At 35.4% G+C, this 24,743-nt stretch overlaps 1 protein-coding gene across 2 annotated transcripts in view; it reads left to right on the top strand.

The window, feature by feature from the left end:
* Positions 1–24,743, top strand: part of LOC309632456 (metabotropic glutamate receptor 8) — a 646,966-nt gene that overhangs the window by 479,475 nt on the left and 142,748 nt on the right. The window contains exon 6 of one of the 2 annotated variants that reach the window (XM_082400086.1): positions 10,063–10,267. In XM_082400086.1, coding sequence (XP_082256212.1) covers positions 10,063–10,267 — 205 coding nt within the window. Of the gene's footprint in view, positions 1–10,062; positions 22,033–24,743 lie in introns of those variants that run through there. The other variant, XM_082400087.1, reaches the window with a different exon arrangement.

Genomic DNA, 24,743 nt, shown 5'->3' with positions numbered 1-24,743 from the left:
TTTTACATTTGGTAGTGTATATATGTCCATGCCACTCTCTCACCCTGTCACATCTTACCGCTCCCCCTCCCCATATCCTAAAGTCCATTCTCTAGTAGGTCTGTGTCTTTAGTCCCGTCTTGCCACTAGGTTCTTCATGACCTTTTTTTTTTTTTTCCTTAGATTCCATATATATGTGTTAGCATACGGTATTTGTTTTTCTCTTTCTGACTTACTTCACTCTGTATGACAGACTCTAACTCCATCCACCTCACTACAAATACCTCCATTTCATTTCTTTTTATGGCTGAGTAATATTCCATTGTATATATGTGCCACATCTTCTTTATCCATTCATCTGATGATGGACACTTAGGTTGCTTCCATGTCCTGGCTATTGTAAATAGAGCTGCAATGAACATTTTGGTACATGACTCTTTTTGAATTATGGTTTTCTCAGGGTATATGCCCAGTAGTGGGATTGCTGGGTCATATGGTAGTTCTATTTTTAGTTTTTTAAGGAACCTCCATACTGTTCTCCACAGTGGCTGTATCAATTCACATTCCCACCAACAGTGCAAGAGGGTTCCCTTTTCTCCACACGCTCTCCAGCATTTATTGTTTGTAGATTTTTTGATGATGGCCATTCTGACCAGTGTGAGATGATATCTCATTGTAGTTTTGATTTGCCTTTCTCTAATGATTAATGATGTTGAGCATTCTTTCATGTGTTTGTTGGCAATCTGTATATCTTCTTTGGAGAAATGTCTATTTAGGTCTTCTGCCCATTTTTGGATTGGGTTGTTTGTTTTTTTGTTATTGAGCTGCATGAGCTGCTTGTAAATCTTGGAGATTAATCCTTTGTCAGTTGCTTCATTTGCAAATATTTTCTCCCATTCTGATGGTTGTCTTTTGGTCTTGTTTATGGTTTCCTTTGCTGTGCAAAAGCTTTTAAGTTTCATTAGGTCCCATTTGTTTATTTGTGTTTTTATTTCCATTTCTCTAGGAGCTGGGTCAAAAAGGATCTTGCTGTGATGTATGTCATACAGTGTTCTGCCTATGTTTTCCTCCAAGAGTTTGATAGTGTCTGGCCTTACACTTAGGTCTTTAATCCATTTTGAGTTTATTTTTGTGTATGGTGTCAGGGAGTGTTCTAATTTCATACTTTTATTTATAGCTGTCCAATTTTCCCAGCACCACTTATTGAAGAGGCTGTCTTTTCTCCACTGTATATGCTTGCCTCCTTTATCAAATATAAGGTGACCATATGTGTGTGGGTTTATCTCTGGGCTTTCTATCCTGTTCCATTGATCTATGTTTCTGTTTTTGTGCCAGTACCAAACTGTCTTGATTACTGTAGCTTTGTAATATAGACTGAAGTCAGAGCGCCTGATTCCTCCAGCTCCATTTTTCATTCTCAAGATTGCTTTGGCTAATCGGGGTCTTTTGTGTTTCCATATAAATTGTGAAATTTTTTGTTCTAGTTCTGTGAAAAATGCCAGTGGTAGTTTGATAGGGATTGCATTGAATCTGTAGATTGCTTTGGGTAGTAGAGTCATTTTCACAATGTTGATTCTTCCAATCCAAGAACATGGTATATGTCTCCATCTATTTGTATCATCTTTGATTTCTTTCATCAGTGTCTTATAATTTTCTGCATACAGGTCTTTTGTCTCCTTAGGTAGGTTTATTCCTAGATATTTTATTCTTTTTGCTGCAATGGTAAACGGGAGTGTTTTCTTAATTTCACTTTCAGATTTTTCATCGTTAGTGTATAGAAATGCAAGAGATTTCTGTGCATTAATTTTGTATCCTGCTACTTTACCAAATTCATTGATTAGCTCTAGGAGTTTTCTGGTAGCATCTTTAGGATTCTCTATGTATAGTATCATGTCATCTGCAAACAGTGACATCTTTACTTCTTCTTTTCCAATTTGGATTCCTTTTATTTCTTTTTCTTCTCTGATTGCTGTGGCTAACACTTCCAAAACTATGTTGAATAATAGTGGTGAGAGTGGGCAACCTTGTCTTGTTCCTGGTCTTAGTGGAAATGGTTTCAGTTTTTCACCATTGAGGACAGTGTTGGCTGTGGGTTTGTCATATATGGCCTTTATTATGTTGAGGAAAGTTCCCTCTATGCCTACTTTCTGCAGGGCTTTTATCATAAATGGGTGTGGAATTTTGTCAAAAGCTTTCTCTGCATCTATTGAGATGATCATATGGTTTTTCTCCTTCAATTTGTTAATATGATGTATCACGTTGATTGATTTGCGTATATTGAAGAATCCTTGCATTCCTGGAATAAACCCCACTTGATCATGGTGTATGATCCTTTTAATGTGCTGTTGGATTCTGTTTGCTAGTATTTTGTTGAGGATTTTTGCATCTATGTTCATCAGAGATATTGGCCTGTAGTTTTCTTTCTTTGTGACATCTTTGTCTGGTTTTGGTATCAGGGTGATGGTGGCCTCGTTGAATGATTTGAGGAGTGTTCCTCCCTCTGCAATATTTTGGAAGAGTTTGAGAAGGATAGGTGTTAGCTCTTCTCTAAATGTTTGATAGAATTCGCCTGTGAAGCCATCTGGTCCTGGGCTTTTGTTTGTTGGAAGATTTTTAATCACAGTTTCAATTTCAGTGCTTGTGATTGGTCTGTTCATATTTTCTATTTCTTCCTGGTTCAGTCTCGGCACGTTGTGCATTTCTAAGAATCTGTCCATTTCTTCCAGGTTGTCCATTTTATTGGCATAGAGTTGCTTGTAGTAATCTCTCGTGATCGTTTTTATTTCTGCAGTGTCAGTGGTTACTTCTCCTTTTTCATTTCTAATTCTATGGATTTGAGTCTTCTCCCTTTTTTTCTTGATAAGTCTGGCTAATGGTTTATCAATTTTGTTTATCTTCTCAAAGAACCAGCTTTTAGTTCTGTTGCCCTTTGCTATTGTTTCCTTCATTTCTTTTTCATTCATTTCTGATCTGATCTTTATGATTTCTTTCCTTCTGCTAGCTTTGGGGTTTTTTTGTTCTTCTTTCTCTAATTGCTTTAGGTGCAAGGTTAGGTTGTTTATTCGAGATGTTTCCTGTTTCTTGAGGTAGGCTTGTATTGCTATAAACTTCCCTCTTAGAACTGCTTTTGCTGCATCGCATAGGTTTTGGGTCGTCGTGTCTCCATTGTTATTTGTTTCTAGGTTTTTTTTGATTTCCCCTTTGTTTTCTTCAGTGATCACTTCGTTATTAAGTAGTGTATTGTGCAGCCTCCATGTTTGTATTTTTTACAGATCTTTTCCTGTAATTGATATCTAGTCTCATAGCGTTGTGGTCAGAAAAGATACTTGATACAATTTCAATTTTCTTAAATTTACCAAGGCTTGATTTGTGACCCAAGATATGATCTATCCTGGAGAATGTTCCATGAGCACTTGAGAAAAATGTGTATTCTGTTGTTTTTGGGTGGAATGTCCTATAAATATCAATTAAGTCCATCGTGTTTAATGTATCATTTAAAGCTTGTGTTTCCTTATTTATTTTCATTTTGGATGATCTGTCCATTGGTGAAAGTGGGGTGTTCAAGTCCCCTACTACGATTGTGTTACTGTCGATTTCCCCTTTTATGGCTGTTAGTATTTGCCTTATGTATTGAGGTGCTCTTATGTTGGGTGCCTAAATATTAACAATTGTTTTATCTTCTTCTTGGATGGATCCCTTGATCATTACGTAGTGTCCTTCTTTGTCTCTTGTAATAGTCTTTATTTTAAAGTCTATTTTGTTTCATATGAGAATTGCTACTCCAGCTTTCTTTTGATTTCCATTAGCATGGAATATCTTTTTCCATCCCTTCACTTTCAGTCTGTATGTGTCCCTAGGTCTGAAGTGGGTCTCTTGTAGACAGCATATATATGGGTCTTGTTTTTGTATCCATTCAGCCAGTCTGTGTCTTTTGGTGGGAGCATTTAATCCATTTACATTTAAAGTAATTATCGATATGTATGTTCCTATTCCCATTTTCTTAAATGTTTTGGGTTTGTTATTATAGGTGTTTTCCTTCTCTTGTGTTGCTTGCCTAGAGAAGTTCCTTTAACATTTGTTGTAAAGCTGGTTTGGTGGTGCTGAACTCTCTCAGCTTTCGCTTGTCTGTAAAGGTTTTAATTTCTCCATCAAATCTGAATGAGATCCTTGCTGGGTAGAGTAATCTTGGTTGTAGGTTTTTCTCCTTCATCACTTTAAGTATATCCTGCCACTCCCTTCTGGCTTGCAGAGTTTCTGCTGAAAGATCAGCTGTTAACCTTATGGGGATTCCCTTGTGTGTTATTTGTTGTTTTTCCCTTGCTGCTTTTAATATGTTTTCTTTATATTTAATTTTTGATAGTTTGATTAATATGTGTCTTGGCATGTTTCTCCTTGGATTTATCCTGTATGGGACTCTCTGTGCTTCCAGGACTTGATTAACTATTTCCTTTCCCATATTAGGGAAGTTTTCAACTATAATCTCTTCAAATATTTTCTCAGTCCCTTTCTTTTTCTCTTCTTCTTCTGGGACCCCTATAATTCGAATGTTGGTGTGTTTAATGTTGTCCCAGAGGTCTCTGAGACTGTCCTCAGTTCTTTTCATTCTTTTTTCTTTATTCTGCTCTGCAGTAGTTATTTCCACTCTTTTATCTTCCAGGTCACTTATCCGTTCTTCTGCCTCAGTTATTCTGCTATTGATCCCGTCTAGAGTATTTTTAATTTCATTTATTGTGTTGTTCATCATTGTTTGTTTGCTCTTTAGTTCTTCTAGGTCCTTGTTAAACGTTTCTTGTATTTTCTCCATACTATTTCCAAGATTTTGGATCATCTTTACTATCATTATTCTGAATTCTTTTTTAGGTAGACTGCCTATTTCCTCTTCATTTGTTAGGTCTAGTGTGTTTTGACCCTGCTCCTTCATCTGCTGTGTGTTTTTCTGTCTTCTCATTTTGCTTATCTTACTGTGTTTGGGGTCTCCTTTTCACAGGCTGCAGGTTCGTAGTTCCCGTTGTTTTTGGTATCTGTCCCCAGTGGCTAAGGTTGGTTCAGTGGGTTGTGTAGGCTTCCTGGTGGAGGGGACTAGTGCCTGTGTTCTGGTGGATGAGGCTGGATCTTGTCTTTCTGGTGGGCACGTCCACGTCTGGTGGTGTGTTTTGGGGTGTCTGTGGCCTTATTATGATTTTAGGCAGCCTCTCTGCTAATGGATGGGGCTGTGTTCCTGTCTTGCTAGTTGTTTGGCATAGGGTGTCCAGCACTGTAGCTTGCTGGTCATTGAGTGAAGCTGGGTCTTGATGTTGAGATGGAGATCTCTGAGAGATTTTCACCGTTTGGTATTACGTGGAGCTGGGAGGTCTCTTGTGGACCAGTGTCCTGAAGTTGGCTCTCCCACCTCAGAGGCACAGCCCTGATGCCTGGCTGGAGCACCAAGAGCCTTTCATCCACACGGCTCAGAATAAAAGGGAGAAAAAATAGAAAGAAAGAAAGAAAGAAAGAGGATAAAATAAAATAAAATAAAATAAAGCTTTTGGGAGGTCTGAAGTCTTCTGCCAGCGTTCAGTGGGTGTTCTGTAGGAGCAGTTCCATGTGCAGATGTATTTCTAATGTATCTGTGGGAAGGAAGGTGATCTCCGCATCTTACTCTTCCGCCATCTTGCCCAGACCTCCAACCAATAAGAATTTACTGTGTGTTCCAGGGACAGAGATACTGTCAGGGTTTTCGATTTCATTAATGAAAACATAAAACAATCTTGCTATAAAATTTATGAGGCTGACTTCATCTCCCACCACACAAACTCTTAGCTATATGTTGTTAATTTCAAGCTATACACTAAAACACATCACAACTTTACAATCAGTGTTTTAAATGGATGGCTGACATACAGCCTTTAACAATGTTTAGCACTTTGTAGCAATACATTAACGCTAACTTTAGAAAAGATAGCATAATGAGATTTTACAGGCAATTAAGTTGATGAGTCACTGTCAGCTTCCTAAATTATTCTCTTAGATGATCAAGAAAGGCAGATATAGGAAGTGAGGGGCAAACTCTAGATCTTGTAAAATCTTAAGTGTCATTATGAGTTTGAAGTTTTAGGGAATAGAGAAATACCTTGTCTAAACAGCCTGAAAAGAAGTCAGATAATTTCCTTTCAAATTTAGAAATGGTAATAGTGATCAGTCTTTTAGTTTGTCACCATGTACATACATTGATTTATGAAAAATATCTTATAGTGTCCATTGACTTGTGTGGCAATAGTTACTAGAGAGCCTTATGAACGTTTACTTTAAAAGAAAAAAAAAACAAAGTTGTATATATTTAATCTTTACTCAAACTAATTGGAGTTTATAACTAGTCAAGGAAATAAATAGTTTCACTAGTGAAAATTTAAATATTTTCCTTTAATAAGATGGTGTGGTGTTTCAGAATTAATATAAATCCATTATACATGAAGGTGGAAAAATATTGGGGGGAATCTAAGGAAGAGTATGTCTATTAAGTTGGGGTATCTATATTAAAAGTATATCAGGAAACTGTTGTTTATAATTTTATCTCAATTATTGAATGCTCAGAAATATCTTACAGACTTGTAGGAGGTTGCAGTAGCATTAAAATAAAATCCTAGTATGTTAAATTCAGAACATTTGGGGATAGAGTAAATTTAAAAATATAAAATAATCATACACATCTAGCTCTTCTATATATCCCATGGATTGTGGAAGATTTCCAAATGCCTTAAGTTCTCATGGTCATTACTTTCTTTGAATCAATTTGGCTTTGGCATTTTCTGCCAATCCTATGCCTGCTGACCATACTCCTTTAGTAATGGAGACATGGAATTCCTCTTTTTTCTTTAAAGTGTGTGTGTGTGTGTGTGCGCGTGTGTGTGTGTGTGTGTGTTTGCATGTGAGCACACAGCAGAAGAGTTTACAGAGCAGCAATACAATCAACATAACCTGGAATATGACTATATATATATATATATATTCAGCTATAGACTGAATGCTTGTGTTCCCTCCCCCACCGTGTTCCTATGTTAAAACCCTACCCCCTAATGTGATGGTATTAGAGGTGGGCCTTTGGGAGGTAATTAGGATCAGATACCATCTTGAGGGTAGAGCCCTCATGAATAGGATTAGTGCCCTTCTAAGAGTCATAAGAGAGCTTGCTTCCTCTCTGCTTTCTGCCATATTGAGGATGTAAGAAAACAGCCACCTGCAACCCAGAAGAGAGCCTTCACCAGAACCTGTCCATGCTGGCATCCTGAGCCTGGAAGTCCAGACTCAGAGCTCTGAGAAATAAATTCCTGTTGTTTACCAGCCACCCAGTCTGTGGTACTTTGTTATAGTAACCCAAACTGACTAAGACACTTAGATATCTATGTTTTGAAATTACAGATTATTCATGTCCTCAAGTTGGGAGATTCTGATTCATTAAGTCTGGATGGCACTGCAGAATCTGTACTTAAGAAGATAACTATGATGGGAACAACTGCTCTGGGATGCCTAGTCTTCCTTTTCAGTTATCAAGTTCAGTGATGCAAAATAAATGAAACACAAGGATCTCTCCATATAGACCTAGGGACCTACCCTCAGTGTAGTTATTTCAGTCTTTTATCATTAAATTTCCCTCATCATTTGCCTCCTTTTTCATAAGCAACCATGCTGGTCTGCCCAGGACTGTCCAGGTTGTGATCCTACATCCTGAGAAACTCCTCAGTCCTGGACTAACCAGAGCCATTTGTCACCAGATAAGGTCTTTAAAGATATAACTGAATATTGTTGGTTTCTGTGACCATTCATCAGTATTTATTTATGAATTGTCTATTTTGTGGTTAAAACTATGGAAAGCTGAAAGGGCTGCTTTCATAGGTTACTTGGTGATATTCTGAACACACACAGTACTGTCCTAGGACACAGAGATAGGGAGAGGACAGTACCCCCATATCTGCATGGATCTTAGCTTAGATCACTCAACTAAGGCAGGTTGAAGGAGACAGTATACCTTTTGGCACCTCAAAGAGGTTCTTTGTTAGATCTGCCTTCTCTCTTTGTGTTCCTAAGCCTGCCAAATCCTCAATAGGAGGTTTTAAGAAAATAATAATGTGATTCCCTACAATGATAGCCTGGTTTTGGATCTTATGAGTTTGATATGGAAGCAGACTAAATAGAAATATGGTATGCAATTGGAAATGTGGGTTGGAAGTTAGATGACAGTAAAGTCCAGAAAGCTAGATTCCACAATGAATTAAATTGATACTATAAGTTGATCTAATGTTTTGGACTCTATAACTAAAATTTTGGATTCCAGTTTCTATTTCTAGACCCTAGCAATAGTAATAGTTGAGAATGAATGGATTCTGAGGTTGGGAAAAATAAAAGAGGACTCAATCTTGGGGAATGGAATGTTGAGTCATCAAAAAAGTCTGAAAAGGTGTGTTGAAAGGGAGGAGCAGAATTTAGCATCACAAAAGACTGCAGGGAATAGAGCACCAACAAACAGCATTTAAAGGGTCTGGGTGGAGCAAGTGATTGAGACCAGAGGAAAAAAGGTTCAATGATCTGATTAATAAAAATGAATGAATTGAACACTACCATTTGTCTAGAAGAAAGTCACTGGTTTTGTCAGAGTGTAAAAACCCAAATATAAGACAACCATCTTAATTCACGTCTCTAAATTTAGAGGAAATATGCATTTTTGTGAAGAAAGGAAATATTTGTTGAACTTAAAGACTTTTATTAAAGTTTACTAACTGACATTTATGGGAAGATTTAAAGTGCTTGCTTTTGGTCTCTCCCAGTGGTACCAGATGTATAAGGTTTGGGGGGATGTGGAAATGATAGATCCTTTTCTATCTCCTTAATAAGTCCTCAGTGTCCTATCTGTCGTTTTTTTTCTTGCGTGTCCAGCATTCTTGCCATCTACCCCATTTTCCTGGGGATTGAGAGAATATTGGAATTCAATATCTGAGACCTGGCAGTGGTTCCTGTGTCTGCTTTGTGTGTCCTAAGCGAATTTCACCTCCACAAACTGAGTTTCTTCATCTTCAAAATGAGAATGTTGGATTATAACTAATTATACACTATCTAACTTTTAACATTAATTTTATCTTCCATTTTTAATTCTATGTTTCTATTATATGTTAAATGATAAAGGCCAAGCTAAAGGTAATCTCCAATGCCAGTTCTCAGCCCTAAATATACCTAAAAACAGGTACAATTATTCTGAATGACATTCATTTTGAGAGCTCTACATCTTTTATCTAATGTACAGCAAGATGACTATAGTTAACAACACAGTGTTGTATACTTGAAGTTTCTAAGAGATTGGATCTTAAAAGTTCTCACCACAAGGAATAAAAAAGGCAACTATGTGAGGTGGTGGATATGTTAACTAACCTTTTGGAGGTAATCATTTCACAATATGTATGTATATTAAATCACCGTGTTGTATTTATTAAACTTACACAGTGTTATATGTCAATTATATATCAATAAGCTGGAAAAAATTAAACAATAAAAACAAGTAAAAAGTTGAGTTCAAGAAGAAAATAAATTGAATGATTCTTCTAAAGATAAGCAGTTCATTTAAGGAAATATTGTCATTTAATATTTACAAAAAGAGCTCCCAAACAGAGCACATTCTAAACAAGGACAGACGTGGGGTGGAGGGGGAGATCTTACTTTGGGCAACTTATTAAATGATGCCCTTGGAGCTGAGGTGGATGAAAAGAACAACAGTCTACACATTTTACTTAAAAGATCAAATCACTACCAAAATGCTAGGTAATTACCAGCATGTACAGTATCAGAGAGCTCATAAGGTAGAAATGAAGATAATGAAACTATATGTCTTTTATTTACTTTATATCTTTTTGTTGCTAATGAAATAGTTTCCGTTCTTTCACAATAAAACATTCAATACCCAGTTTAAAAACTCAGTAAGTATAGGACTAAAATAATCAGGAGTAAAATCAAATAGTTTTGTCTCATTTATGTGTGCCTCAAATGATGAAAATCTTAGCCCTCATGCCAAATTTTTAGTGAAATCTAACCCCAGTTGATGGTTTCCCTTTTCTTGTACAGGCCTGGAGCGAATTGCTCGGGATTCATCTTACGAACAGGAAGGAAAGGTCCAATTTGTAATTGATGCTGTGTATTCCATGGCTTATGCCCTGCACAATATGCACAAAGATCTCTGCCCTGGATACGTCGGCCTTTGCCCACGAATGAGTACCATTGATGGGAAAGAACTACTTGGTTATATTCGGGCTGTAAATTTTAACGGTAAGTCACAACTTTTTTTTTTTTAATCTAAATACTTTAGAAGTGACAGGGTGTGTTTTTTCTCCCTATATATAGAGCATACTCAAGCAGAGTGGAAAGCACAGGATTAGAAGCAGTTCCCCTTTTAATCAGAAGTGTGAGTTTTTCCACCTGCTTTTAAATCTCAAACATATCTTTTTTGGTGCTACCATTAATCTGCTCCTGAAAGAAGCAGAAGTTAAAAATAAGCTTCTATCAATCAAAATATCACTATTTCAGAAGTAACTTAGGAGACTCATTTGGAACCCCTGCAACAGATTAGATTTCTTTGAAAATGTTTTGTTAATGCCGTTATTAAAGAAGGAATTGTAGACATTTTGTTTTGAAACCTATTTTAAGCATTTTAAACAGTAAGATGACTTGAGGAGAGTGGATGATTTGGAGTTGCTGTATATTTACATTCTAAGAGTGCTGTGTTAAGTTTCTGCATCTTGTTTTTCATTGTATTTCTTTCAATGATTGGGTCAATTTGAAGCAATGAGCTACATCGTGTAAGGTAGAACTACATACAATCAAGTGTAGATGAGATTTGCCTACTGCAGAAGCAGAAATGCTGCTTCTGTGAGCTGTCACAAGAAATTGGTACAGAATACGCTGGATTCATAGTGTTCGGCTGAGAACAGCCAAACTGCCTGTCTGAAGTGATGGAACTATTGAATTCTGCTGTTCTTTCATGAAAGTTGTAATGGTTGCTGCCCATGACTTTGACCATTATTTTCAAATGAAATGATAGAATGCTCTGAGCTGTCTAATTCTTTCTGTTTGGCTGTAATCCACACAATGGACATGCCTCTGAGCAGGATGCCCGGCGCTGCACTGTCCATCATAATACACTCCAGTGACCTCAGCTGCCAGCCTTTCTCAAAAAAACACAAGGTCATCTTCAATTTAGAATTCAAGTGGAAACTTCTTCTTTTGCTTTGTTCAGGCAACGTGAGACACAATTTGGTTTACATTCAACATAAAGTATCCTCTTTTTCACCAGAATTTTGGTGAAACATTACATAACATAGTTCCTTTTGTTAAAAATATAAATAGTAAGGGGAATTTGAAAATAATTTTCTTACAATTATTAAATGGAGCAAAAGAGGAGTGTTACAATACAAGTGTTACAATACAATACGTTATTTACCCTAACGTGATGGACTGTTGGGGAGCACTTTATTTATCCAAATTGTTAAGAAGTGGGAAGAGGAATGCAAATGAATATATTTTTTCATTAACTGAAGCTCATCTCCAGAAGACAGGGAAGTCTTTTAAAGAAACACTGGATTAAAGTATTTGAAAGTTGAATTACCAATTTCTCTCTTAACCATAGACCTACCCCTTCCTTGATGACTTTAATTATTATGCTATACTGTAATATAATGATGCTGTTAAAGACTACTGAAAAAGTCATAATGTCTAACGATTATTAAGACAATTTGCCTGTAGAGTCCAATGATTTTTGAGTTCTTCTGTCCACTTTTTATAGTTTTTTTTCCCCTTCTACATTATCAGACTACTGTTGCTGTGATTGTTTTTTGGACTGATCCCTTCCATAATTTGCTTCTTTCAATCTACCACGGACACAGAAACACACATAAAATTTCATTAACTTAGTCAAGAGATATTTATTGAGCACATAGAATGTGGTAAGCATTATGATAGGTACTAAAGATATATCACTGGTAAAAAGAGTCAAAACAGACATGTTTCTTGGGGAACTTAGATATCAATCAAATAAGCACACAAAGGTGTAATTATATAATCTGCAATGAGTATTGAAAGAAGAGGTATGTTGGACTAAAAGTTTATAATAGGGAAATATGTCCCTATTCTAGGGAGTTAGAGACAGCTGGAATCTGGAGATGAGAGTAAGAGACAAGGATAAAGCACTAGACAGGACCAGATAGATCATGAGATATCTTACAGGTCATTCTTAAGATTTGTTCTTCATCTTGAAAGCAATAGGAACCCACTGAAGCATAATAGAACTGTGTCTGATACAAGAGTAAGTGCACTCCGGATGAAGATCATGGAAAATACATGAATTTTAGTGTATGAACTTAAAAGAGAATCTCTCTGAACTCCTTGGAAATTTATTTTGCAAATAGCTTGAAATTTTTCTGTGTTCCAATAGCTGGTAATAATAGTACGGTTATAATAATAGAGTAAGGGACCTGAGCATAAGCAGATTATCATGGGATATATAATTTGATTTTCAGTAATTTTCAGGATATTTATCAATTTTTTGATTTCATTATTGGCTTACTGTTAGTATTCATTTATTATTAATACCTTGCCTGTTTCTGATTAAAAAGAAGGCACATAGGGCTATTCAAGTAGAAGTACACCATCAAAACCATTGAAGGGGGAAGAAACAAATTTAGTAACCAGAATGAAGGACTACGTTAAGTTCTGAGCTTCCTAAGCAGCTAAAATATAAGGAGACATTCAATGGAATGTATGTTTCATTACATGAGAGAAGCAAACTTACCTATTTCTAAGGAGACAATGAATTTTCTTGCAGCTAATAAGCAATGTTATTTAACAAAATTTTACTTGGGAAGCTGGAGGGAAACAAAGGCCTGCCTTTTAGGATTACTTTTATTTCTACCACTTGAACAAAATGCTATTTCTATAAATTTTTTAAATGCAAAGATTTATCAAAAGAAAAACATAAAATAAAGAAGAAGAGTTCAGATTTTTCAGGTACTTAAGCAACAATGTCAATTCCTTACTCTGGTGTGGTCTGTAGGCAATAAAATATTAATACTGTACATCTTGTATAGAATCAAAGATTTTTCTGTTGCCGTGAGAACCTTATGCATCATAAAGAAAAAGTGTTGGACAGAATTGCAGAGATGTCTCCTTACTTCTCTATAGTTGAGCAGGGCAGGATAGGCACAGCAGCATACTAAGCAGGGTTGTTTGACTGTAGGTAACAGAAACCAACTTAAGCTTGCTTTAAGCTAAAAGGAACGATTTATGAGGGTGTGTCAAGAAACCCCATGGCAGACTATAGAAAGGTGTAAGAAAAGAAGTGGTTATAAGTACTAAAACCACTCAGAAATCCAAATATCCCTCTGTCTGCTTTGTTTGGTTCTCTTTATATTGGTTTTTTCTACGTCTAGGTCCACAGCGTAGGAGCAGAAGACCATCTACATTTCTAGAATTTAGTTGCTGTTTGTTCAGGACATGTGCTAAGATTAACATATATGTATTTTAGGTCCCAGTTCTAACTTCTTGGAAACTTGAATCTCATTAGCTAAACTTAGGTTGGATGTCAGACCTGTTCCAAATTATCAGTGGCAAGGATCAAGTAACTACAAACTTAGTTGTCATGAGGCACTCCCAGTGGGTGAAAGGGACATTTAGGAAGCTTCTATCATTGACTTAGGGGGAAAGTTTAAACAAAGTGAGCAGAGAGGTGAAAACCTGAGAAAGGGGTGATGCCGTGGTCTCTGAATCTCTTTGCTTCTCTAGGTGGGTGAATTTTTGTTAGGCTACAGGAAACAGTTAAAATCATATAGAATTTGTGGGAATCTGAGAGAGGAATCAATTTTGGAATTATTTAATGCCAACAAACCTTCATGCTGTGATTGAATTCCCTGAATGAAGCAGCTTTCCTAAACTCACAGTGAGGTAGTGGTCTAACCATTTCAATGCTCAATATTCTAAGAAACATACGTAAACACTTGCCTGATTACAGAGACTGGTATAGAGATGGAATTTATCAGCACTTTCTTTTCTTTAGAAACCTTATTGATTTTAGGGACTTACTGCAAATTTTCCAAATATCCAATTTTGAGAGTCTCTGAACACTGCAGACGGTTTTAAAGCAAATTTCTTCACGTAAAGTACCTTTAAGCTATCTAAAAGAAATAAATACTGCTTAATATTAGGAAATGCATTACAAATGCACTAATAAGTCAAATAAGACAATGACAAATATAAGATTCTGTAAAAGCATTTGATTAAAATATAACCCTCATTTCTGTTACAAGTACAAAAACAAACTAGAAATGGAATAAATGTTTAACATGATAAGCACATCTCTCTCAGCCTATAACTGGTTATATATTTATAGTTATTCCTATTACAGAGGTGGATTAGTCCTATTAGCACTATTATTAATATTCTATAAATTTTAACCAATGTGATAAAACAACAAACAAAAATAACAGAGATTACTACTAAAAAGGAAAAAGTATTATGATTATTTTCAAATGATTTGATCTCAAGACAATAAATTGAAAACTAGAAGTACTTACTTTAAGATGATCAAATATAAAATTAATATTAAAACATTAAGAACTTTCCTACATACAATGTTAGAAATCATTGACAATTATGGGAAATGAGACTCTTTGCAAAAATATATAGAAAATATCTTGGAATAAATTGAACCAAAAAATATTAAAGACATATGAAGACAACTTTATTGAGAGACATCCTTTGTTTGTAGACAGAAAAACTAATTAGAGGAAACATGTTAATCTTTTCTGAATTAATCTGTATTCAGGCTTAGTATAGTTCCAACCAAAATGACAAAGGAGTATTTTCTGGAATTTGAAATAATATTTAAAATTTTAATTGTGAGAATAAATGAGTAAAAGTAACTAAAATGATTTTGAAGAAAAAAATATTCCTACCAAACGGTTAACATTTAAGCATAACGTTAATCTATAATAATGAATCCAGCATGGAACTATTACCAGAACAGACATAATGGTAAATAGAACCAGATAGAAATAGCCAGAAATATCAATATATAATAATAAATAAATCAGTTTGTACATGTATTTGTATATATATACATATGAACTTATGATGTGATAAAGATGAGTTAGAATTCAGTGGGAAAGGAATTTTATTAACTGATTATCAATTTACAGTAAAATCAAGTGATCATGATTTCTCCCTATAAGAGAGTATAATCCATTTGGAATTTATTTTAGAGTTAGGTGAAAAGGAGAAGCAAAAAAAAAACAAAAGAAGAGAAGATAGAAGATGGTTCATCTTTTAGATGGAAGGATTATACTAAAATAATCTAAACGCTGAGGTCTCTTCCAACTCTATATTCACTGAAGATTATTTTAAAGATAAAGGTAATTTTTAAAACATAGATGCCTATAAGTGTTCTTACTGTTGTTGTTTTTTTAGTTATTTATTTTTTATGAATCATTCCTTTAGCCCACATACATTTTATTGAGAATCTTACAAAGTATCTAATAAAAAGCCTCTTTGCTAGGCATCAAAAATACAAAGATTAATAAAATGTGGTTCTATGAGTTTTCAAATGTCATAGCTTAACACAGGAGAGACACAAACATGTTACCAACAATAAATCAATTTGATAAGTGATATGATAGCGGCATGGGCATGGCATGTACAAACCCAACATAAGGCTGAGATTAGGAAACTACATAAGGGGGGCTCAAAGAATACAACACAGAGAACAGGTGACATCTGATTTAAATTACAAATAGAAAGTGACATTTCTTTAGGTGGACAAGATGGGAAAAACTATTCATGGCAGACAAAACTGTTTAATAGTAGATGGAAGACAGGCAAGAGTGTGCATTCTGAGAAAGTGAGCATCCACAGTGTAAGAATTCAAAGGGGTGACGTGGGAGCAGCCTGGAGATGAAACCAGCAACATGAACTTGGGCCTGGTTAGAAATCCCTGCGAAACTCTGATGTTTGAATGTGACACAGGGAACTGAAGCTTTCCGAGCAGGACAGTGAAGTGCTAGGATTTGTGCTTTAGAAAAATAACCATGGCAGCAATTTGCAGACAGGAGGGAGAGATTGAAGACAGGGATGACAAGTTAAGAGACGGTTCCAATCATCTCCAGGAGAGAAGAGTGCCTGAAGTGGGAAAATGGAAGTACAAATGGAATGTAAAGAAGTGAAAGAGGGAGGAAGGGAACAAAGAATCATTTCAGTGCTGGCTCTGTTCTAGGCACTGTGCTTTGATTAGAAGCCAGAAGGTTTTGAGAAATATCTTTACTTCCCCAAATGATCTTTCTTTGTAACTGTTTGTGACAACCCCATTACTAGAGCTAATTCATTATTTTTTTGTGTGCATAAATCATTTTTATTTAGTGTTTTCATTTTCTTTTTTAAATTAATTTTTATTGGAGTACAGTTGCTTTGCAGTGTTGTGTTAGTTTCTGCTGTACAGCAAAGTGAATCAGTGATACATATACATATATCCACTCTTTTTTAGATTCCCTTCCCATTTAGGTCACCACAGGGCCCTGAGTAGAATGTTTTAGTATATATACCATTGATGAAATTGTCTTGACACTACTTTGTTTTATCCACCTTTATAAGTAGAAAATGAGACATAAAATGCCAATATATGGAAAAACTGACATAAAATGTCAACTATAGAATTTATGATGCATAATATCCTTGTGATTAGATATTACTTATTTGGTAAATAGAGATGAAGCAAAATCAAATGTGATAAAGTGGTTCTATGTTAACCTTAAAGATAAATATCCTTTTTGATAATTATCGTATTTGAAATAAAATTTAGAAAATCATTATTAATAATTTGGAAGTACATTATATAATTTATTCTTGATTATAGAGGTTTGCAAGTCATGAAGTAATTCCTGGAAATATTTATACATTTTTAAAAAAGCGAACGGCATGTGTAGTGATATTGAATTTGTAGAGATAAATAAACAGACTGATTTGAAATTAGGTAATATTTCAGTTTCTGATTAAGGAAACTTCAGGCTGCTTATAAAATATTAATCCTACAAATGAAACCATCATGAAATTTAGCAGCACAATTATACCAGCCTCTGTTTTCTGAGTAAGTTGATAAACTGTGGGAGTTTTTTTTTTTTTAATCTTTATTGGAGTATAATTGCTTTACAATGTTGTGTTAGTTTCTGCTGTATAACAAAGTGAATTGGCTATATGTATACATATATCCCCATATCCCCTCCCTCTTGCATCTCCCTCCCACCCTCCCTATCCCACCCCTCTAGGTGGTCACAAAGCACTGAGCTGATCTCCCTGTGCTATGCGGCTGCTTCCCACTAGCTATCTATTTTACATTTGGTAGTGTATATATGTCAGTGCTACTCTCTCACTTTGTCCTAGCTTACCCTTCCCCCTCCCCTTGTCCTCAAGTCCATTCTCTACATCTGCATCTTCATTCCTGGCCTGCCCCTAGGTTCATTAGAACCTTTGTTTTTTAGATTCCATATATATGTGTTAGCATACAGTATTTGTTTTTCTCTTTCTGACTTACTTTACTCTGTATGACAGACTCTAGGTCAGTCTACCTCACTACAAATAACTCAATTTCCTTTCTTTTTATAGCTGAGTAATATTCCATTGTATATATGTGCCACATCTTCTTCATCCATTCATCTGTCGATGGACACTTAGGTTGATTCCATGTCCTGGCTATTGTAAATAGAGCTGCAATGAACATTGTGGTACATGACTCTTTTTGAATTATGCTTTTCTCAGGGTGTATGCCCAGTAGTGGGATTGCTGGGTCATATGGTAGTTCTATTTTTAGTTTTTTAAGGAACCTCCATACTGTTCTAAGTCTAATTTCTTTTATAGTCATGAAGAACAAGGGCTTTCACTTCCTCCCTTAATATATAAAGACTTATGTGTGGACCAAGATGGAGCCAGCATCCTTCGAAGCTTCAGGCAAATCAATGGAGTTGCCTTAGTTCTTCCTTGGATCCTGCTCAACTTCACCCACTGCACTGGGTTTCTTTTACTCCTTCTTTCTTCTTGTAATTCATCAACTTCATCATGTGCCAAAAATTAGGGATAAATGATAAGCAAACCCCAGAAACAGATGGGGTGCCGTAGGCTCACTAACTGTGGGTTATGTGGGCATTGGGTTTAAACAGGAGATGCAGCAGTGAGCCTTGGATGAAGGATGGGGACAGAAATGAAGGAGCAGAGAGGATCTCAGGTGGTGGGGAGTTTCTGCAGGAGTTCACATTTAATGGTTTGTATTTATCATAGTGATCAGAAACACAGACTTTATACTCAGAGTTTGAATCCAGTTTCAGCACTCACTACTTTGTGATCTTGGTCAAGTAACAAAACCTCTTTAAATCTTTGTTTCCTCATCTATACAATGGGGATGTTAATAGTATATACATTTTAGAGTTCCTGTGAAATCTAAATATAAGGTGATAATATATAGAAAGTGCTTAATAAGAGATATACTGTATTATATGTGGAGGATACTTTATCAATAGAGAATTAATGAAGTTAGTACTTGGATCACCTTATAAAGGTGATGAGATGAGTGGGATGGGACTGAGAGCTTGAAAACAAGACACAAGTTGGAAAAGATGCTTCTTCCAGGGCACCAATCAACAAGGTTTCCCCAGCAGTGTCAGCTTCTTAGATAAAGGAACAGAAACGTGAATAATTTTACAACCTTCTCAAAGTACATGGGAAAGTATATTACTGCTGATATTGGCATCTGATGAGTCTAGGGTAGATCAAATGGGGCTCATTCTCTCACTGTTTCTTCTGTTTCCTTCAAAATTATGTACTTTTTTAATGAAAGAAAGTATTTGTTAGAATAGCTCCCATGTTATTAAGGGTAATTATTTTCTAGTGATATTTTGCTTCAGAAAGAATCTACCCGAAAATTATAATGGAGGCTTGATTATTTTTCTCTTTAAGGTTATTAACTCATATAATTACATTAAACTTTAATCAAGAAGTTAGTTTGAAAGTGAAGGATATGAATGAGAAAATTATTTTTAATTCAGGTGCCTAATTGTTACACTTTGGGGATTTGGGTTTTGAATGTATTAAATTTGGTCTTTTGAGTGTATTAAAAAAACATGACTATAAAATAACTTTTCTTTTGAACCATATAAACACCTTTGTAGCTAAGTTAAGGGAAAATTATCAAATATAATTTTTAAAAATTTATAGAGTGTATTTATGGCATTTATTTGTATATGCCATATACATTCATTCAACAAACATTTATTGAATGTTTGTTATGTACCTGAACTGTGCTATTTGTATTTTGTCCCTCTTCCAGTTCTCACTTCTCCTTTTTCTTACTTCATATTCCTTTAGATATTAAATTTCTTATCCTCTTCTTTTGTCCTCTTTTCTTGCCCAGTGTTTCTCTACTTGCTCTTGTGATCATTCAGTAATCAAGATAGTAGTGGTGGGTAAGAGTATGAGCTTTTGAGTTGAAACAGAGATGAACTAAAGTTGTAACTCTTGCACTTAGGTGGAGAGACCTTGGATAAGCCACTTAAATTTTATAAACCTCTATGTTCTCACCTTTGCATGGGAGTAATAATCATACCTACCTTGTAGTGTTATTATGAGCATTTAATGAGATAATTCACAACTCCTGGCAATTGTGAATAATCAATGAATGACAACTATTATTTTTTCCTCTACCCCATGACAAGAGTAAATCTTCTGCATATGTTTACTGGGTTTCAAACATACACACATAAATACCCCCCCAAATACACACTCATTCACATACGTTTCCTTACACACCTTAGATTCCAAAGCATCTGATAAATTTCTTATAATCAGTAATATTGTGTGGTCTGAAATTATCTTCTTATTTCTTCAAGGCTTAACTCATCTATTCTCAAGGTTGAATAGGCTTTATTGTTCACTTTTTCTCTCCTCTCTTTTAATCACCTTCTGAACCCTTCATTTTTTATTAGCACTTTAGGGTGAGATATAGGAATAAGAGGACGTAAAGCCCATTCTAATCCATTTTGCCTTGAGTAAAATGACCTGATAGGTAAAGAGGTGGAGGCTGCTGCTTGAAATAGTGTTCACGGAATGTGTACGGGAATATAATACACCTCCTAGGTTAAGAAACTTGTTGGAAACTCACTTAGACATGGGCTATAAAAGAGATATCTATGACTTGTGCAAAGAATTTAGCTGAAGGTCATTGTTTGCAACAGGCTGAACTAGAGGAAACTGTTGTACCAGTGCACAGCCCACTTGAGTTGTCCGTGCCCACAGAACAGAGAAAAGTGGACTCCGCATGATAGAATTATTTAATAGCCATAAGCCCTATCATTTAAAAAAGTAATTCAAATAAAAATGACAATGCACATTTTGGCAGGTAAAAGCGATGTGGTACAAGTCTCCCAGAAAGTTATTTATCAATTCCTACCTTACTTGTAATCCTTAATCCTGCTTAAGAAAGCTCTAACTTTCCTCGGATCTTATGTTTTTCTTTGCCGGCTGTCTAGGTTATATAGACGTCCCTATGATTTATATTAGCTCACTGAGAAATTCTAACCTGTTTTAACAATACATCCAAAAGGCCGTTCCTCCCAGCTCCTTTAAGCTCTCTTAACTTCCTTTTCATTCTTCTCTGTCCTTATATAAACCACAGGCTTATGTAAAAATGTATATGCCCTCATCTCAGTTCCTTCTTTGCTTCAGTCAGAACTTCATGAAATGAAGAACCATGTTTATGGCCTTTTTTTAACTTTAAAAAAAGTATAACGTATATATAGAAAAGTGCAATAAGTCTACAGCTCCATGAATTTTTACAAACTGAAAACACCTAACCCAGTATCCAGAACAGCCAATCAAACCCCCAAATCCGCAACTGGCACCTCAAAACCTTGCTGTGCTTTCTCAGTCAGTACCCATCTCTCTAGGAAGTCACTGTCCTAGCTCTGAACAACACAGACTAGGGTTGCCAGCCTTTGTGCTCATATAAATGAAATTACATAATCTGTACTCATTTATGCCTGGCTTCATTTCACTGTAATTTTTGATAAAGAGGAAGGAAAGCACATTCCCACCATTATCTCTCTCTATTACCATAAGATTCAATTACTTAATTTACTTTATTACATATTAAGAATTTAATTTTTAAAGCCTAATGAATTATTTTATGAAATAATAACATTTAATATCTATTAATGAGGTTTAAAATATATGAAACATTTACATTTTAATACAATACCTACAATTTCTTAGAAAGTGGTAAAAAATATTACTTTCAATAATATTCTCATCTTGGTCATGTTCCCATCATTTAAAAAAAATAATAGACTGTATTTTTTAGAGCCATTTTAGGTCCACAGCAAAGTTGAGTGGAAAGTACAGAGAGTTCCCATATAACCCCTGACCTCATACACACAGCTTCTCCCACTATCAACATCCTGAATCAGAGTGGTACATGTGTTACAGTTGATTAACCTGCATTGACACATCATTATCATCCGAAGTCCATAGTTTACATTAGGGTTCTTGATGTGCATTCCATGGGTTTTGACAAATGTACAATTATATATATTTCACCTTCCAGGAAACAGCATTCTCATAACTGTTTCAATTTTAATCAACATCATGAAAAAATACTCCTAATTCCATCAGCCTCAGTCCTAGGCACTAAAGAGAAGGAAATTATGCTCTTCCAGCTGGTCCTCTAGGATAATTCCCAAATACCCAAAACATCAGTGTAGAACTTAGCAAAAGGATTTTAGCATGTAATCCTTTTATTTTACCAGGAAAGAAAACACATTTGCTTTCCTTACTTAGCTATCAATGACAATATGTCAGAGCTGTCACAAATTCTAGAGTCAATAAATTCTAGAGTGCTCAGAGGCATTTGAGAAAACTGCAGTGTTCTTGATTGCACGTTGCATCCATTTCTGGAAATAAGTGATATCTGATTTTTCTATCCCCATGTTTATCTCTTGAAATAATATTGGCCCTCTGTTAAAAAAAAAAAAAAAAAAAAAAAAAGCTTCAGACTGACATTTCAAGAATTAGTTGAGTATATCTTTCTGGTCCTACTAGATATGCTTTAACCCAAGCCAAGGAGAGAACTGATATTTTTTATACACAGAAACTAGCTTGTGGTGAAGGAGGGGGAAGTCATTTTTCCATTGTTAAACACTGTAATTAACTAGTAGTTTGGGGTGAGAAAGTTTTTCTTTTCTTCTTAAATCCGGTCTATCTACATAGGCACAAACTATCAGATATTGTTAAAAAATAATGAGATTTTTATGCAATGCTTGCATAATACTTTCTTTTTATACCTTTACGGGTGTGCTTCATCAGTTTGAACCATCTTAGCCTTTAAAGTTGGCTGTAAATGCAAAATTTAAATGATACTACTTTGGGCAATTATATGCTAATATATGAATAAACGAATACGATTTCATGTTGGATTTTTTTTCTTTTCAGCATTACTTGAAGTCATCTTTTGGCTTTTGAGCATGATAGCAATCTACTTCACTGGTATTGAAGCAGAATATAACCAGTTCATAAATTTTCTCGCAACTTCCACACACAAAATGTTTATAGAAATAAAGTCACATATTTAGCAAACTCAAGGATGGTTTCAGCTGAGCACCTCTAAGTCCTGCAACAGATCTAAGTAGAAAGTGTATTTCTAATATCAAGAGCTTTTAAGTGCACAAGTGTGCATGCACACACACAGACACACACACACACCCCTCTCTTTCTATAGAAATAGAGGAAGTGAATAAAAAATAGTAAAGTGATATGATGGAAAGAAAGGATTTGTTTCCTTGCCAATGTCTAGGTAAATTTTCTAACTTTATGGAGACTGAGTAAGAGCAGAAATTTTGAATCGCTTCATATCTTTGAACAGGGACTTGGATAAACCAAATGACATTTGAGCTTGTGTTGACTTTGGCTGGCATTTACCAAAAATGTTTTCAGAGTCAGTTCACTACCTATATTATATTATTTTTTAATCTTAAGAATTGATAAGAACAAGAATCAGAAATGTACAGAGTACTGTGATCAACATCCATCTTCTTTACTGCATTCTTAGACCACCATAATTTCGCCATGATGTGGTTACAGATTAGTGTAATGTGCTATTTTAAAATCTTAGCGATCTACTGCAGATTTTAGACCCTCCGTTCGGAAAGGCCCGGTTGTGAGTTTAGGTGATCTGTGGTCCCATTTGATAGCCCAGTGGCTGTGTTAGGAGATACAACCTAACATAAAAAATGAACCCTGTGTATTTCAAGATTTCTTTGAAATAATTCCTGACTAGCCTATCCATCTCTATCATTTGATTTGAATTAGTGATAAAATATTAAGTGCCATTATTCAGTGGTAGTTCTCTAAGGTTTTAAATACATCCCTCTGTGGATAAGGGAATACGATTACTTAATCACTGTGATTAAAAAGACTTTTCATAGTTTCCTGGCAAAGACAATGATGTCACAAATACAAATAATTCTAGGGTGGGTTCAGATCACTTCACTTAAAATGTACAGCAGGAAGGGTCAAATAAAATTAGCTATATGCTGTTTAGGAAAAAAAATTATTGCTGAAAACTTTTGTGTATTGTTTTCTGTCCTCATCATAGACTCTGAATTGTCAAAATCCTATTAGAATTTTAGGTAAAAAATCTTTTCATTTGGGGTTTATATTCAAACAAATGTGTACGTGTAATGATGATAAGCCTCTAATAATCATTCCCCAAGTTTTCTTATTTTGTATCTCACTGAAAGATTTCTTTTGATGATAAATTTATCCATATTAAGTGTTTTTAGTGCTAATTACCTTGAATTCCACCGTATTACAATAACAATCCCAGGCATCTTAATGCTTTTCACTTTAAAGTACTTTCATATATATTCTCTCATTAGCCCTAACAGTCTTACGTGGGAGGGCAAGAAAGTAGATGTTAATACGCCATTGACTACAGAGATGTATAAAAGTTAAGTAATATATTCAAGACTTCCAGATACTGAATCAAGGAATTGAGACTAAACCCAGAATTTTCAATTTTATGTTTAGTGCTCCAAGTTTCAAAGGAGCTGAGATAGGTTATTGCTTTGAAGGTAGCCAATTAAAATTGCTAAATCTGTATACATTCATCAAGTTATTCATTCAACAGATTACTACATGCCTACTATGTACTAGTAGTCTTTATCAGGAACTGGACCTGCAATGGTGAATAAAGACAGTCGCTGCCCTCAGGAAGATGCAGTTTAATAGGGCAAGCAGTCAATTAACAAACAACTACAAAATGTGAAGTATTACAATGTTAAAATAGAGAATATGGTGGAAAAGGGAGAGTGGGGCTGTAGGGAAGATGGTGAAATCATCACGAAGGTGGTGATATTTAAACTGAGACCTGAATTATGAGAAGGATAAGAGCCTAGGAAAAAACTGGTACAAAAGCCTCAAGACAGAATAGAGATTTGTGTCACTATCATGCTAAATGCTTCCCCTCTGTCTCTGGAGTCACAGACCTTTTCACTGAAAAGTATGCTATTTCCTGAAATTCTTGCAATGGCACATTATCTTGTAAACACTTTGTAGAGACCCATGGAAGCCCATGCAGCTATTCTCATAGGATATATGATCCAGGTATGTCCTCCATGTGAGCCTGCACCACACCCCACTGTAGTTGGGAAGTACTGTGTAAAAATGTTTTC

This window comes from Balaenoptera borealis, assembly GCF_965194805.1.
Source record: "Balaenoptera borealis genome assembly, chromosome: 7".
In the NCBI taxonomy this organism is placed as follows: domain Eukaryota; kingdom Metazoa; phylum Chordata; class Mammalia; order Artiodactyla; family Balaenopteridae; genus Balaenoptera; species Balaenoptera borealis.
This window is presented reverse-complemented; position numbering and strand designations above follow the sequence as displayed.